The sequence below is a fragment of the Cheilinus undulatus genome, linkage group 11 (assembly GCF_018320785.1).
Source record: "Cheilinus undulatus linkage group 11, ASM1832078v1, whole genome shotgun sequence".
NCBI classification, from domain to species: Eukaryota; Metazoa; Chordata; class Actinopteri; order Labriformes; family Labridae; genus Cheilinus; species Cheilinus undulatus.
The window spans coordinates 36,304,180-36,322,546 of NC_054875.1; the positions used below are offsets into that span (position 1 = coordinate 36,304,180).

General features: G+C 40.0%; 1 protein-coding gene across 5 annotated transcripts in view; it reads right to left on the reverse strand.

Moving 5' to 3' along the window:
• Positions 1–18,367, reverse strand: part of LOC121517640 (synaptotagmin-2-like) — a 111,160-nt gene that overhangs the window by 16,833 nt on the left and 75,960 nt on the right. For 4 of the 5 annotated variants that reach the window (XM_041799581.1, XM_041799580.1, XM_041799582.1 and 1 more), the window contains 4 exons: positions 11,004–11,219; positions 7,542–7,702; positions 1,917–2,054; positions 266–433 (listed from right to left, as the gene is read on the reverse strand). In XM_041799581.1, coding sequence (XP_041655515.1) covers positions 266–433; positions 1,917–2,054; positions 7,542–7,702; positions 11,004–11,199 — 663 coding nt within the window. In that variant the 5' untranslated portion in view covers positions 11,200–11,219. The remainder of the gene's footprint in view (positions 1–265; positions 434–1,916; positions 2,055–7,541; positions 7,703–11,003; positions 11,220–18,367) is intronic. The other variant, XM_041799584.1, reaches the window with a different exon arrangement.

The following is an 18,367-nucleotide window of genomic DNA, read 5'->3' on the forward strand; positions in this document are numbered from 1 at the left end:
ACACAGTGCACCAGAGGTGGCCCTCTCCTTTAATTTGATTCTCTACCGCTTTCTCCTTGTCAGACACCTTCAGTGTGTCTGCTGCTTTTTATCACTGCTGGACTGAAGACTGGAAGAGAAAGAAACCAGAATCTAAGGCTAGATAAAAGACAGAGGAGAGCATTTCACCTCTAAGAGCCCTGACTACCCATCAAACAGCATGACGCACATGTTATTTTAATAAGTAATAACTAAAGGATGACTAAAGGGAGATGTTCCAGCTTACCTTGAAGGTGAAGGTCTCATTAAAGACAGGATTGAGAGTTTTCTTGTGGACCTTTGTGTCAAACTTCTTCTTCTTGTCGGGGAGGACAAAGACTTTGACGTAGGGGTCAGAGGTGCCACCGCTGTCCATGGAGAGGAGGTCAGCTGCTTGCAGGATTCCTACAGTCAGCTGTGGCGAGAAAGTATGAGATTAAATAGGGAGAGTTTCTCCAGCTCACGCCCTGCAGTCCCTCAGCAGATTTCAGGTGTTATCAGCTATTTAAACGGTTGTTATCAGGTGTCATCGGTAGCATAGATATGAGGCAGTAGTGCTCTTCCCTACACTCCTGGTCTGCCGGATAGGCCTTAATTATTTATTTCATGGTGTAGAGTGTGATACTTACAGTGATATGGAAGCTACTTTGAGAGGAAAGCTTTGCATTCTACCGCTAACTTCAAGCTGACAGAAGTTGAACTTTGGCAAAGGTACTTTAAAACTTTAGTTTTAGGTTAAATAAATATTAAAAGACTTGACAACTGTTACAGTTGTTGAGATTATGAGAAACTGAAAAGACCCCTGGAAGTAAACATCTGATGGAAGAACAGGACAGTTTTCAAAGGAAAACAACAGATTTGATCAGCAGTTTGCTACAATAGGACGACGGCTAAAGTTAGCCTTTAGCCACTTCCTCCTTTCACGCTTCCTTTTAGCCTGGAAGTACACTCATTTCCACAGTATCAATAAATAAAGTAGGAAAGTACAACTGTATATGCCTAACAACAGACATATCAGCTTTATGCAACATTTTTGTCAACTAAGGCAACATAACCCAACTCAACTTTTTTGTATAGCATCTTAATACATAACTGTTAAAACCTCTGAGCCATGTTTGTAGTTTTTCCCTAAAAGAATTCCACTTTTATTTTTATTTACAAAGTTCATGCTCATCTATACATTAAAGTCAGCGAGGCAGGTGGTAAGAGATTGAAGTGGAGTCATCAGGGGAAACGGAGATGCAGAAATGAGTGTCATCAGCCCTAACCCTCTAAACTTAAGTATCTGTTCTCTGTTCAGCTTCAGATTGATCAGAAGACTGTAAAATGCTGATAAATCTTAAAATACTATCAACCCAGACTGACACTTTCATAACTTAAAACTGCAAGCTGCAGTGGTTTCAATTATTTCCTGCACAGTTATTGACAAAAAATGTAACTACTTGAGTAATAATGCAAATATGAGAGTTGATACACCATTTTTGGCAACTATTTTTCTTCATAAAAGAGACGAGAAAAGATTAGCTAAAATTAGATCTTTGGTGGTAAGAGAAACTCTGATAAAAAAAATAGGTTTAGTGAAAAGGTTGGTTGGTTTTGGTTTCACACTGTAATTACGGCAACTGGCAACAGTGCAAACTCAGTACATATGGCTAGCCTGAGTTTGCCTTATGAGCTTCCTAATTAGATGACAACTTTATTGTCACGGACAGGTAAGTAGGTAGTTTGCAATTCTGCAAGCCATGGCAACATGGACTTTAAGGTAAAAATGACTAAAATGTGACTGAAACTAAATAGCATTTTAATCTAAAGACTAAAACTAAAACTAAATTTAAAGTAGCTGCCAAATTTAACACAATGTAGTCTAACTCGTCCAACAGAAACACTCAAATGCTTGCCTTGCTCTCCTGGAAGTCATAATCGATAGAGTACTGCAGCTTCCCGAGTTTCTCTTTCTCTTTTACTTCTTCCTCTTTCTCATCGCCGGTCAGTGCAGGCTCCACATCGTCTTCTTCATCATCGTCATCCTGTTGTTTCTGCAGAGACAAAAACAGGGGGGGGCAGGCGGCGGGAGAAGGAGTAAGAGGATGTCTGTGAGGTGGCGGCTGTGCTGAACTCTAAACCCAGGGCATCAGCAGTCGGGTTAGTCACAGCACCTACCTGCCACTTACCCCCACTCACCCCGGTGTTACTAGTGCAATCTGTTCATCGATGACCACGGTTGCAACCTGACTTGATTTCACTATTTCTTGGGTGACACCATTTGCTGTTTAGTTTTTACCCAATGAGCTCAAATAGCATACTAAAGTCTGCTTTTTTTCAGAGGGGATTTCTCTTTGACTTAAACATGCTGTAGAATTGGATCTCTATTGTAGTGTAAAAAGAGTGGAAAGAGACAGAAAAGACAGAGTGAGAAAAGTGAGAAACAACAGAATAAAAACAGTCAAAATACAAGGGGTGGACAGAAAAACAGGAGCACCTTACAATACGGCATAATCTAGCCAACAGCCATGCACAAACCTCTGGAAGTTCTCCTCATTTATAAAAAAAAGGATTTGTGTAGCTGCTTGTAGTTTTCATAATACAAGGGATGGATAGAGCAACGGCAACATAACAGGAAAAAAGGGATTTCAACTTTGAGGGGACTGCATTGCAGTTAAACAAGCAACAACACAGGCAACTACACAAATCCCAGATATGACTAATCCCAAGTGAGTCATATTAAGTTATTTAGAAAAAAAAAGTAAAAAAAAAAATCATGGTGGCATATCCCACACAGCAGAAAGCTGCATCAGCAAAGATGAGCAAATGTGACAAGGGAACAGGCTGAGGGATATTATGGATTATTTTCTCAAAAAATGCAATAGAGTTTGCTCATTTTGGGGGGAGAGTGGACCATTCAAACGTGTTTTTATTGCAGAGCTATTGCAAAGCATTGCACTAAAATGCAAGGTGTTCTTGCTATTTCATCCACCTCGTGTGCAGGATTTCAAGTTTGAGCTGTCACAGGCAGCAGAGCGTCCTTGCTGAGAGGAACTGAAGGACGCAGCTACAGAGGGAGAGATGTGATTTGATCAAAACACTAACGCAGTGAATCCTGACACTTTCCTCTAAAACTTGTGAAAACTGCAGCTGAAAATCTTCAGACTGATGTGTAAGCTGTTTGGCAAACAGGTTTACTTCGAGCCAGACAATGTGACTGTTTGCCTTTTATCTCCTCCTGACATCCCAAAGTCTCATTAGTGTGTTTACTCTGGTTTAGATGATGGGATTCGGCTGGGATTAGTCCTCTGGCCTGATTATTGTAGCTAACTGAATAACTAATTTATCTTTGGATTTATTACAAACAGATACCAGATTTCTTAGCTCAAACTTTAAACCAAATTATTGCAACTACTTCTGTATCCTGGAACAAAATCAAACAGTTTACAGGCGTATAAACTTCTCCTGACTTTCCCACTGATAAATCAAGTGGTCTCTTATCGTCCTTTCTTTAACATCACACCCGATGACTCTTCAGTCTTTTGGTGTCTTTGGAGGCGGTCCTGTCTAAGGGCTTGAGAGCACTTTGCTCTGATATGAATATTAAAGTCAAACTTTCATTCCGGATGTTATACAAAGCTGAATAATATCTTAGTATGGCCTACTTTCCTATGGCTGTCTTCTTGAAAAAACACTGATGTCTTCGTAAGACTGGAGGGTCCAGCTACTCACTGATGAGCTGGAAGAGGAACAAGGCACACACACACACAGATAATACACACCCACTGCACACCATACTGCACAGCACACCCCCGCACACACATTTTCTTCCATGCAGGCTCTCATGCATGCTTAAAAACTCACTCAGACTCTCTCACACTCTCACAAAAGTCTTACAGTACATGTGGCATTCTTTATCTTAATTGTGCTAAATGCTTTTCATTCAAGCATGCCAGGCCACACAATGCAGGATCTGAGTTTCTTACTGATGGAAAATGTAAATGCGTAACCTTACCTAAAAGTTTCTAAAGCCTCTGCGGAAAAATTTTGTCAACTCCAAAAATTGTCTCAGTGAAATGTACAATCCATGGAGGGGTCATGCTAAATTGAAAATTTCTAGATGTTGTCAAACTTCCAGTGGGGGTTCAAAGATAAAGACGTGGTGTGTCTGAATGTATTGCCATTTGCTCCACTCAGTAGGCTAAATTGTGCCCACAGATCTAATGTTTCCTAAAAGCATAATCGATGTTATAAAGACAACTGTTTGTGAGAGGGGTCTGGCTTTAGACCATACATTTGTGATGGCAACTCTCAAAGATCATTCATCTGGGACACCATGTATCTCAGAAAGGACTAGCTGTAATTTTCTAGTACAACATATTTCCAAGTATTTTCTTTTTCTTTTTCTTTTTTTTCAAATTTAACTATATTCATGAAAAAAGTCTGGCAGTTACATTCATGAGCTAAATACATGCAGACCAAACAACATTTCCTAAATAAAACAGAGACTAAGGTCAGGGGTCTAGTCCCGGACTAAATTAGGCATAGACCCATTTTAGAAGTAGCTACACAAGCAGTAGCTTCCTTTAGCTTTGTTAGCATTGGCTAAAACTAACATAAGTCAGCTATGTTTTTAACATTACCACAAGAGCCAATGTAGCTAAGGAAGCTGTAGCAACTTGAGCTTTAGCAAACGTAACTAAAGCCAACTTAACTACGCAGATTACTTAGATATGTAGCTAACATAGCTGCTTTGTGAGCTTAGCTGTAGTTATGTAACGATGGGCTCCATTATTTATAGCTAAGTAAGCTTTGGCAATGTGAGCTTTAGCTAAAAAAAGCTAAAGCAAACTTGGCTACACTGATAACAAAGGAATGCAGCTAATGTAGCAACTTCGTGATCTTAGCTTTAGCTATGTATATATGTAGATTCATTATGTATAACCAAGTTAGCTTTAGCAACTGAAGCTAGAAATAACATAACTACATAGATTGCATACCTACATAGCTTACATAGCTGCTTGATGAGCTTAACTTATGCTATGTAAGCTAGGTATTTATGTAGCTCCATTTTTATAGCTTTAGCAAAGTAAACTTAAGTAGACATAGCTAAATCTCAATTAGCTTTGCAAATAACGCAGATACGTATCTAACGTAGCTACATTGGGTGCTTAGCTTTTGCTACGCAACTACATAGCATCATTATGAGTAGGCTAAGTTAGCTTTAGCAACATAAGCTTTAGCAAGCATAGCAAAAAGTACCATAGAAGATATCATAGCTAAGTAGTTTCCACAGCTGACTGATGAGCGCAGCTTTAGTTTTATGAGCTTCATATCTATTTAGCTCCATTATATATGTAACTAAGTTAGCTTTAGCAACACAAGCTTCAGCAAAGTTAGTTTTAGCTTACATAACTACGTAAATAAGTAGCTAAAACAGCTGCTTTGTGAGCTTAGAACTAGCTATGTTAGCTATGTATCTATGTAGCTCCATTATGTAGAGCTAAGTAAGCTTTAGCAGTATGAGCTTTAGCAAACTTAGCTAAAGCTAACATAGCTACATAGACAATGTCCCTTCATTGCTTACGTAGCTGCTTAGTCAACTTAGCTTTAGCTATGTTAGCTATGCATCTTCATAGCTCCATTATTAATAGCTGTTAGCTTTAGCAACACAAGCTTTACCAAACATAGCTGACAGAGATGGTGCACCTAAGTAGCCTACATAACTGCTTGATGAGCTGCATGATAGTATCCTAACCCTTGCTTCAGCCCTTACCCTAACCATAAAAGGAGGTTTAATCCTTATTTATTTCAGAAGTTTTAGCGTGTATTTCCTTTCTGAGATATACTGCGTTTCAGATGAATGGTTTGTGAGAGTAGCCATCAGGAATGAACGGTCTGCAGCTAGACTGTCTTGGCTTTTTGTTGCTGTAAATTTGGATTTATTTAAAACTGCAAATGTGGGCAAACATTCTGGCCCACCATTTCTCTTCAGTGAGACCCGAGTGCTTCAGGGAGGAGAGGGCGTCACCTAGTATGTCAGCAGCATGGGTCATCCAGGAAAGTTACTCTCAAGTCAAGTTGTGGCCATTCAATGGTACCTACTGCAAGGGCATATGCTGGTCTTTGTCAAGAGAGTCAAACAGCTTTATCTGTTGTGGAACTTGGAGCGTGTTTGCACAGGTGTGAGAATTTAAACCCAAGTTGATGTATCTCTGGAGAGAAAATGTGTTTGTTTATTGCGTTGCACAATCTTGACCTGTTATGGTGGAAACATGCTCAAAGCTCTGAGTTAAAGTTACAGCTAATATCTGACAAATACCCAGCTTAGCCCTTGCACATGCATGTTAGTGATCTCTAGTGAGTTGCTGAGTGCACTCGTCATTCAAGGGCTCAACCATAGGATGAGTTTCATGTTCATTTCAAACCATAGGCACTTAAACACATCTGTTTGTTGTTTTTTTGCCAAAAGATTGCAAACTCTGGATTGTCAAGACATAGCAGTTGGTGCGGCATATCAAGTTCAGTGGGGTTTGCGAAGCAGCTTAATCGCTCCCATAGATTCCTCAAGCACCCGCAGCACCTAAGCTTGCAAAAAACTAAGGAAGCCATAGCACTCATTGTCATCATCATTGCAATCCAAACCCCCTTCCCCTTTTCAAGCCCAGCCCACCACCACCACCCACCCACCACCCCTTTCCACCACCACCAGCTCCCCCCCTACCCTGGTCTGCGCTTACACAAAGCGGCCAGAGAGGGGCGCCGCGTGCTGTCAGACCTACCGTAGGCAGAGAAGTCCACCACAGTCAAGATACACGGAGCACACATAAGACACAAAGCAGGAAGGAGGAGAGCAGAGACAAAGGAAGAGATTGAACTCACAGCAGACACCAAAAGAAGGGTCATCACAGCAAATGCAGTCAGCTACACTGTACGGGAGCGAGGAAAATGACAGATAGACCGGCCTGCTTGTTAGCACAATCATATCTTGTGCAGCTAGTTTAAAATAACTCTCTTTAGGATGCTTGCTTACTGTCAAATCATCAGTCATGTATGTGAAAAATGATAATTACAGGCCTATAAACAGCTGCATTGTGCTAACTGGTGATTTTCATAATCACTCTTTAATGACTTAAAAACAATAGTTTAGCGGTAGAGATAAGAGTCCTGTCATTTTCCTCTCAAATCCCAAAAAGCACAAGTGAGAGAGAGCAACAATAACATTAATGACATACATTAAATACAAAAAAGAAGAAGAAAGAATGGATAAAGGTTGTGATTAAAACCTGTGAAGAAGAAACTGCGTTAGAAAGAGTTAAACAGAATGTAAAAGTGATATATAATTAAGCACGTACTGTACTAGAAGGTGTTACTACTGATTGTTATATAATTAGCTGACTCAATGCATGTTTTCTTTATATATTCCAGCACAGTGTGATACTGTAAGCCCCGCAGCTGTTACATAATAAGCTGATAAACAGGCAACTGCTACATGTAGATTCCCCCTCGGTGTTGGTACGACCTCCCACGGTGTAACATACCTCTCCTCCTTTCAGGTTCTTCATTCCCATGTCACCCTTCCCCTTCTTTCCCTTCTTGTTCTTCTTCTTCTTGCAACAACATTTCTTGATGATGCAGAAGCAGCATGTGAGGATGAGTAAAGCAGCGACCACGGCAATGGCGATGATGGCCCAGGACGGCACTGAGGAGGGGATACAGACCAGTTAAGAAAAAGCAGGGTGGCACAGATGGTGTTTTCACACATGCTGAAAGATCCTGGATTTTTGGGGGGCAGGTGTGAAAGCAAAAAGCTGAGTTTTTCTCTTTTTATTTTACCTATAAAATTTCTTTCCAGCACCCTATTTGAGTGTGATGTCAGGAGGTGACGATATTTCTATCATGTGACCAGTCAGTAACCGGAGTAGTGCGCACAGTAAAGTTGCTTCATTTCCTTTTTCCTTGCAAGGTCCTGAATACTTATGCACATATGCAGGATTGTGCAGGAGGATTGACAAAACCCTGGTTGTGCTCTGGATGGCCTTTCACATTGCCAGGGAAATGGGAAAATAATCTGTTTAAAAAATAACATAAAGTCCACACCTTTAGGGCAGACTAAGCGGTGGATGTGGCAAGTAGAAATGGCCTAGGGTAGCGCTTAAGTGGGTAGTAGGGTTGCCACAGGCCCCTGGTTGTGATGTGGATGTTCCAAGGGCCGAAACACCTCTGGTGGCCTCCAGGAGTATCACCAGGGGTGAAAAAGCCCATACAACGGAAATACTGTCAAGCTTGATAATGAAAAACCAAACAAAGGGACATTCATGAGGACTCAGTTTGTTTTTACCAGCTGCTATAACAACTACAACTATGAAAGCAGTCAGCTGAAAGTCACCAGCTAACACTGCCACCAAGAAAACCAAAACACCAGGATTTCTAGTTCTATGAGTGGAGGAAAATGTTTAAGAAATGGACTGTAGATGGTGTGTTTGGACCACCAGTCATCAGTCTAGTCCACATGTAGGCACAAACATTTGCAGAGGGGTGTGTCTTTTACGTGTTGTATGAAGCAGCGGTGAGCTCCTACCTCATTCAGGTGTCTCTGTTGTTTAAGCGTATCAAATATCCAGTCAGTAATGCTGACACCAGCACAAGTTTGGCCCACACCGATGACATCAAACTGAGGTGAAACCAGTGCAAAGTCTGACATTACACACAAAAAACTCTGTTTTCCCACATAAATGCTGCAAGCGGACTTTTTAAAAATCTCAACACTGGAGGGATTATTAATGTTTTGGATTGTCAGCATTAATGCATTAATCACAATTAATCAAGGCCCATAATTAGGGCCTTGATCTATGTAATCATGGTAGATTGCATGCTTTAATGTAGCTTTCAGCAAACTTTGCTTTAGCCACTTTAGTCAAGCCACACCTCCCTGCAGTTTTACCACTACCTCTGTTCTTTTTCCATGGTAATGTTCATGTAAGCTGACATGCCAGATTGATTACTTCATATAACCAGTGCTTGGAAAGACATGGTTCTGGCCAATCTATCTGCTTTGCAAGGTTAATGTTTACGCTGTAATCTTCACACTACACAAGCTCATTACATTCTTTCAAAACAAAAGGGTCTTTATCCAATCAGGAAGTCTATTACCCTTAGTTTGAACAGCACAAAAACAAAAAAATGAAACAACAGTTTAAATGAAATAACCTCCTTGACTGTCCTCATGTTTGTAGTTTACATCCCAGTAGTTCTGTAGTTATATACAGCCTGAGCTCTCTGGTGTCCCTTACAGATATGCTGCAGGTACGTATAGAGGGTATGCTCTGATGTCACTTTTACAGGACAATACTGCTCAGTTGTGCTGAGCAGCAAAATGGCCTGAACACTGCCGTCTGCTCAATGGGAAACAGCTGAAGTTGGGGAAAAAACAGACAAATATCAACTTAAACCCGTATTAAAGGTATTTGGACCCAACAGAAATCCAGGCCACTTCATTCAGACTAAATGGACTGTTGAAACTGATACGTGGTCATAAACTGAGTTTCCTGACATCATGTCTTTTCAAGTTCACAAAGCAGAGCCTGAAGGCTTACCAGTGATGTAGCCTGGCTTCATCTTGTGGCTTTATCAATGTACTGTTACTACTCCAAACATTTCTATAAACATATTTCATCAGCTGAGAATCTGTACAAAACACAGTGTACCTCATCAAGATGTAGTTATCTAAAAAGGTGGCATTTTTTAGCTCAAGTGGAGCTATTTACTGTTTACTGATTCCTGTCACCAAATCCTGCTTTCTGCAATCAGCGGCTGGAACTGCAGAGACCCGTTGCCAGTGCGTCATATGCAAACCCTCTACTGGCAAGTATATTTACAAGAACGGCTATGACACAGTCAGACAACGTGGATGCAAGGTGAAACAGCATGCTTATGTCCATTTATTATGTCCACTTATGTCAATTTACTCAAGCATGTATACACCTCAATCAGCTGCAAAAACAATGAGGTGGTTGTTTTTTTCCACATGCTCCACACTGTCCTCTCTGGGCATAGACCAGGTAGTCGGGCATGAATAGCATAAATGCATCTGTAGCACACAGTATAGTCATCTGTCTTCAGATACAAGCACAAGGCTTTGTGCTATTGCACTGAAAGTAAAGCTTACAGAACTTAAATATACAGAGCTGTAAAGTTGTCCATGCTTTCATTATTTAACATACAACCACTTTGCCAGCTGTTAACTTGTTTGGTGTGTGACATAATAGGTCATCTGGAACAAGGTCGATTTGTAAGTAGCTAAAAAAGTCAAACATACTTCTATCAATACATTGATTCTCTGCCACTGTTTGTATACTAATACAAGGACAGCAGTCCAAAGGATTGGCCTAACTGAGCTGTTACTGTGGCCCAATTAGACCATCTAATTTACATAGGCTTTATTTTCATTGTAAATACTGACTGTGAATACATCCAATCACTTGTAGCAAGGATATAATAGGGAAAAACCATCATTTTAGTCTCAGACACTGTTGCAACCATCATGGCCTGCCTCCTGAGACCCCCCCTTCCTGATCCAGCAGGGTAAATCTCCTGCCTTGAGGTGCATGTCTGAACAGCCACGTCAAGAAGATTTCATGGGAAGTCTGTCCTGACATTTTCTAGAAATTCTTCAGGAGTGCTTGTGTGAAAAAGGCTTTAGAAAGAGAGGAGATGTAGCAAATGCTTTGACATTTGACTGTGCAATCATTTAGCTTTCTTCATGTCACGTCCTAGGCCAAACATATTTAGTGAGAGGTGCTAGGTTAGTGATTAGATTGGGTGCAAATTAGATTTCTTTGCCATTAGGAAGGGCAGCCAGTGATCAATACTGAATAAAGACATTATGAGGCCGCCAAAGCCTGAAGCTAAAGAGAGAATCTGATTAGAAAATCGTTGTTTTGAGTCACATCAGTAGAAGTCAGCTGATCAGAACAGGTTTGGGTATGTTTTCTGGCACTCACGTGGGATCTTGTCAATTTCATTCAGAAACTTGTTTTTGATCTCGTCGAAGGCATCGTTCTTGTTGACCGGCTCGGTGGAGTTGTCGGCGGAGACTAATGCGACGGGGGCTGGAGTCACAGTCAAGGCACTGGCCCCCGTTGGCTTAGCAGCGACCATGGGTGTTGTCTGATGCTTGAACAAGTTCCACTTCGTCATTTAGGCTGCACGCACAGTCCCTGCAACACAAAATGAAAACAACAGTGTCATTAGGAGAGGCAGTGCTTGGAAAAATGTGCGAGTATTCAACCGTCAGTGTCTCCCCCCCCCCCGCATGTTATGTTTCACTTGTGTTTCAAAATTCACATGCACGTAGCAAGAGGAGCTCATTAAGGCGATTTTCATGTTTTGGAAACATTTGAAAAGAAAAATGACACAAGGCTCAGGTTTGCCATGTAATGATGTGTTTTACAGAGAAAAATGATGCAAAGCGTAAACTGAAAACACAATGGATCAAAAATGAAGGCATTAGTCAGCAGAAGAAGACTTAAAAGTGGGAGTTTCTATGGAAATAGTTTGCCTTGATAAACTGAAAAGGTTCTACTTATTACAGCTTTAAGGCTGCTACCCTCTTTAAAAAATCAATGGAATCTGTGGAAATAAAAACGTGCAGAATGGCTCCATCTCAGGTAATTTCACCACTAAGAAATGATATCTATTCCATGCATAGGCTTATAATAGGAAATAGGGCCATGGGTTTATTCTGCTATGGCAGAAAGATTAAAAAACATGATCATAATGGGAGTAAATGGGACATTTTGATCCACGAATGGCTTATTAGAGAGTAAAATTTGAAATCAGACACTACAAAGAAATTAATCATACATTAAAATTTATGATACTGCTAATCTTCGGCCCATCCAAGACTCTAATTTGAAAAACACCACGGCCTCCAATCAGATATTATAAAGAAAATAAATCATTTTTGTGGAATTTCCATATAAAACATAGTACTCAAACTGGAATTTAAAGGGTTAAAATATGGAGCATAATAGAAAATTTTGTAGTTTTGATCAGGATCAAAGTTGATTGAAAGATTAAAAAGCCAAAAAAGTGGGAAATACTTATCTGTAATTATTTAATAACAGTTTTTGTAGGTGGCCATTTTGGTCCTTAAATGCCTTACTATAGGGTGCAACATTTAAAATGTCATATGACACAAAAATAATAATGAATCAAAATCAATTTTGCTGCTAAAATTTGACACATCCAGGACTATAATTTAGAAAATAGTACGCCAGGTGCCCATCAGTCATCATATAGAAATTAACTCATTTTTTGTGTGATTTTCATATAAAACAGAGACTCCATGTATTTGAACTGGCATTTTGTATTTTTCATATTTATGGGGCTGCAGGTAGATTAAAAGCAAGGAGAACATTTGAAAGGGGAAGCCTGAGCCACGTCCCTTTTCCTACATCTGCCACTTGAGCAAACACAGACATGCAAACAGAAACGGGCTCTGCTAGATTTGCTGAGGAGCTTAATGGATGCAAATTACAAACATCAAAAGAAGACATCATTCCCAACCAAGCAGTCATCACAAAGTCTAATTATTACATATTCGAGAAGTATTGATAAAGATACAGACAAGCAGAACTTGTCAGAGGAATACAACATTTCTTTCTGCTGTCAGGATGTGAGAACAAATGTCTATTCACAAGGTTTTCAGTTACTCAAAACAAGACTCAATTTCAAATTAAAATGTGTTCCTTAAGATGTAAACACACTCCACGTTTAATTCATTCAGTCTTTGTTCTCTGATAATTAAAGAATAACCAGCTGTACAGTTTATTACGTCCTAAATAAATCACACTTATCAAAGAGAAGTTGATTTTGTCTTTGCCAACGGCGTCTCTGTCTATCAAATTAAAAGTATCCATGTCAAAATAAATTAAGAGTACAGACAGCTGGAGGCACAAACATTTAATTTTCTTTTTAAGCTGCTGATTGACCCGTTTAACCTTAAGTTCAAATACTGTACAAAAAAATGGACAGATCTAGAGTATGAGATGATAAAATCCATAATGCTTTTACAACTAATTACATATGAATTAGTTATGTCTTTTCCAAAGTCATGATGCTCAAACACGACAAGACTGTGAACAAATAAGTTGTTTGGGTGGTTTTCACATTAGTACAGTTGACCCTAAAGTCCTGATCACACAAGTGTACCCTGTCCCACTGGAAGAGGGGGTCTCAGGCACGATTCATGTGTACTCAAGCACGGTCTGTGGGAGATTTGAACACAACTGAGTTGAAGTATGAGGTACTTGTCATTAATAGAGTGTAAAAGCACTTCTACAGACCCCCTGTCACTTACATCCTCTAAACTACACGGTAGATGTGGAAGTAGGAGGAGCGTCGTTGTTGGCATCTTAAAATCATAAACATCAGACTGTGTACATATGCAAAGGTGTAGTGATGTGAAAGCACACCAGCCAAGAAGAGGGGAAGGGGAGGACTTATGCTCATGCATGGTATAAAACAACTGTGCCTACAGCAAGTGACTAAATTTGAGGTGTTAAGTTGAGATAAATTTGTAAACATCTGAAAAGTAATTCAGTCCAAGACAGTCTGGCTGCAGACTGTAGATCTCAGACAGCCCCCTCTGGAAGACCGATACTGAGAGATGCTGCATCTGTCAGAATGAAAGTGCGCTAAAACTTTCTAAATAAAATTGTCCTCAACCTCAACTTTCAGCTGGGTGAGGGTTAAGGTAAGGGTAGGGTTACCAAAAGTTAAAAACCTGACCAGCAAAACCTGATTAGAAAATGTTTAATAAAGCCAAAGTAACAGTCTGCTAACAGGAAAAAACTCATCCTCCATGATAACATTCTAACATGGCAAATGTAGCTTGCATAGCTCCATTAGCTGTGTAAGCTACTTAGATAACAGCTATGAAGCTAAAGCTAATACAGCTCATGGATCTCTATACTAACAAAGCTACGAAGCTTACGTTAGCTACATTAGCTTTAGCTATGTTTTCTAAAGCTCACATTGATAAGGCTAACTTAGCTACATTGGCTTGCGTAATAGCATTAACTATGTTGCTAGCGGTGTTAATTTTGGCAGCTATTTTTCATTTTAGTCTTAAGTCTTTGGATGAAGTGTCTTTTACTTTTAATCGATGAAAACTCAAAAACATTTTAGTCTAGTTTTAGTCTGTAAAAAGTCCTCACAATACAGTCTTTACTTTTAGTTCAAGCATTTATTCTCTTTCAAAAATCTGGTACAAAACCAAGGTAGTGTGTTCTATACACTCTGCTTAACCTGGAGTCCCTGCTTTCTGCAGCTGGCTGAGAGGCAGAATAGCCACAGTTCTATCGTTTTTTGACAGATTTACCCACAGTGGAGAAAAATCACGGATTTTGAATGTCCGACGAAAACTGAATTACATTTTAGTCTAGTTTTAGTCATCTTGATGAAAACTAAACTTATCTTTAGTCAGTTTTAGTCATGACAGATCTATTTTTGTTAGTCTAAGTCTAGTTTTTGGCATGGAAAAAAAAGGCTGTAGACGAACATTTTCAGTCATAGTTTTAGGTGACGAAATTAACTCTGGCTTTAGTTAAAGTTCATGAAGCTAAAGTGAGCTTCATGAGCTTGGGTATCTACTTCAAAACAAGATTGTACATAGTTTTCCCCTGATTAGATCTCTGACCTTTTCTGTTTTGATACAAACTTATTTCAAATTCAGTGAACTACAATTCAAATACCCTGGGTAGCTTTTTTAGGATCCAAACAAGGGAGCATATAATGAAAACAACAGTATTTTTGCACATACATTTGGGCATCAAGAGCATCTAACAACCTTTTATTGTATGATACGATAGTCGGTTATGAATTTGAAAGTGACATGCAGATGACTACACTAAAAATGCACATACACAATAATACAGTGTAAAAGTTTCCAGTGATTGTTTCACTTTTTATGAATTAAAAAAGAGACAAACTTTTGAAACATATGACAAAGCAATTTATATAACTGAGCCAAAGTCTGACTCTTATTGCCTCATAACATTTAATGCATTCCCACTGAAACAATGAACAAAATGAATTTTAAAATGATTTTGGCAGCCAACGCTGCAGTCTGCCATTCTTTGTTTCATTAAGTAGTGTGAGGTAAGAGTTTTGAGATTATTTCCAGGCAAAATTCACAAGAAATAACAATAAAACTCCGATTTATCACATGCTGTTTTTCCTAGTTCTGCTCTGGCCTGGAGCCAATAGTGCCTGACCAGAGGAGGTTTTTTTTTTAACCATAGAGAGGAACAAAATGAACAACTGGAATCTGTTCTCACTACAGGCCAAACAAATGTTCAATCAGGGCTCTTATCGGTTCCAGAAACCACAGTGTGACAAGTGCAGCTGAGAGCGGCCCGTCGACAGAGTGATGAGTGATCGGGCGAGACCTCCATCCACAGAAAGATGACAAGCATAACAAGAGGAGACTTCTGACGCTGATTTTATTAAAGTCATGGTGATATGGGCAGGAAAGGGAGGAATTTCCCATTTCTCAAGTGTCAATTCTCCCAGTCTCTGCCAGAGATTCTGCTTCTATTTATTGCCACGTATAAATTATTCAAATTCAGACTGACAGCGGGACGGATAAGCATATATTATTCACAGGCCAGGGATCGTCTATACATCTTAAAATATAGGTCTGTAAAATAGCTGGCGCTGCTGATGATACAAACAGCCATCATCTTGTTATAATGAACTGAGATGGAAACTCTGTCATTGAGGAAACTCAGAAAATAACAGAATCACTTTGACCCATCAGGCGTTTTAGAAAGAGCGTTGTTCAATAAAACAGCAATCACAGCCCTCTCTCTCCCTTCGTTATTGTCCATTACTTATGTATTGTGCAATGTTAAAAGCATTCACTTCCATCTGGGGTTTATGTCCCTCACATCAGACCAGTTAAATTAACATTCACGGATATGTGCTAAAGCAGTTTATCTCCCTCAGTCTGAGGGCGACAAGAAGGACAAACAGAGAGGACACAGATTTCTGTCAGCGTTTTATGACCATTAGTCCTACTTAAGCAAAGCTTTAAAAGCCCGCTCCAGACAGATAAAGAATATAAACTGTTCTGAGTCCATCTTTAGTCTAAAGAAACATATAAGAATGGTAAAACATCTGTTAATTGAGGGAGCTAAAAGATGAGGCTTTTTAAAAACAAAGTATGCAAATTCTGCTGCCAGGGGGCTCTCGATGAAAACAACAACAAAAGATGACGATTAACTATGACAAACAGTAAACCAACCATTTTAGTTTCATTGATTTTCTTCCAATCTGTGAAATTCATCCATGCAAACAAAAAAGTGATTTACTGTTTAGTAAAGACACCTTGAGGAGTGCAGTCTTTGACTCCTCAGCTCAAAATAACAAGAAGCAGAGATAAACAGGAATGGAAAGAGCGGAGTGCATCTCTGCCTGACTTGGTAATGTCTAATGGGGCCATGTTGTGTAGGTAGAGGAGTTTGGAAGCCACAAAGAATATTTGTGGTCATTCGCGAGTAAGCCGCACAAACCATGAATGGGATACAGCAGCAGAATGGCACCTTCCAGTAGCGGTTCATGCTTCCTTATGTTGTAACGCCTGATATTTAACGGAAATGATCAACATTTTGTGTCCAGTCTTCAAAACTGTAATGAAGCCTCCTGCCACTAGTAGACGCTGTAGCTTCAGTTAATGGCCACTGGCGTTCTGCCGTGTTTCCCCCAGCACTTCACCAGACATACACATAAGAGTACTAGCAGTTAGCGTGTCATAAGAACAGCATGGTATGGCAGTGTTTAAAAGTGGAAAACTGTAAATCAAGTTGTATGATGAGGCTGTCGAGGATTCTAAATAAACACAAGACGCTTGTGCCCAACAAAGAGGATCAGCGCTGTGAAGAAACTCCCTAATCCATTGCTAACTGCCTCCAGAAGTCAACCATGTAGACTGATGGGTAGCAAGAAACCAGCACTTTACCAGGTTGATGTTTCATCCGCTTAGTCCTACGACACCTCTAGAAGACTGAACAATGATCTCCAGCATCCTAGAGCCAGCCCCCTCCATGCCAGCTCTGACACATCATTATCCTACCTACTGTACCTCATGGCCCACAAAACCCAGACAGCAATGCCACCTTAAACAGGTGTATTACTGCTCAAATGAAGTAAAAAGAGGCCACATACAGTAACAAAACAGGATATTAATCTTCAGAGAGGAAGAAAGGCTGGTAGAGCTAGTTGCTAACTTTAGCCACAATCTACACAGCCTACCAGGTTCCCATCATACCTGCTGATACAATGACCCTGTGATGAATTCGACTGTTTTGTAAGTATTCTCTCCTAGACTAGTCTGTTAAATGCAATTTAAATGGATGTTTAGCCAAATAGGAATATAGATGCCTGGGAACATCCTAAGATTGATTCCCTGTGAACATTGGACATATTTATTTAATCTGATCAGATCTGTTGTTGATAATTCACTGGAAAAAGAAAAAACTTTCAGCTCGTGTTTTTTTTGGTAAAGCCACATGGATCAGATATGTGAAGCATAAAAATCTACCAAATTTCATTGCAATCCATCAAACATCTATTGAGATATTTCAGTGTAGATCAAAGTGGTGCGACAGCTCACGCTTCCAGAGCCAAAGTGGGGACATGGACAAAAAGTCAAACAGACCTCAGCTATAACTCTGAAAAATATCTACATTAATGATGAAGGGATGCAGCTGCTCCATGCTTTCAGCAAAAGCTTGAATCAAATATGTTTGCTTCAAAGTGGGAGGTCAGTGATTTAATCCCTGGAGCAACTAATACATTTTGGAGAGGAAGTAATGTCGCAACCATGCCTCCAGCTAATAACCATCACTGAGACGCCCTTGAGCTCAAGTCTGGGCTCTTAACCTCCACTTGCTTCAGTGGATCACACTGAGAGCAGATCAGACTGCAGCTCTACTCGGCAGCATCCAGGTGAAAACGCTGGTTAACGAGTGAGTGCCGAGCCGGGCGTTTCCTTGGATTCCTTCCAACGATGAATAAAAGGTAAAAATAGACCTCTCATTCAATATGCATTTCACATAATTCTCAATTACTGAATCGTGTGGGAGTTTTTAGCTCCATCTCCCAATGTACGTCTCATTTCGTTAGTGTTTGAGTCATCGGAATTAGTGGAAACAAAATGGCTCGGCTCCACGGCCCAGAGCAGAGCAGCCATGGGCATGATCCGGCCCTTATCACTAAACACACTGCTCAGAGTTGGAGGGGGATCAAGCACTTTTATCTTTAGAGCACAAGCAAATATGATGTAGCAATCCCACGTATG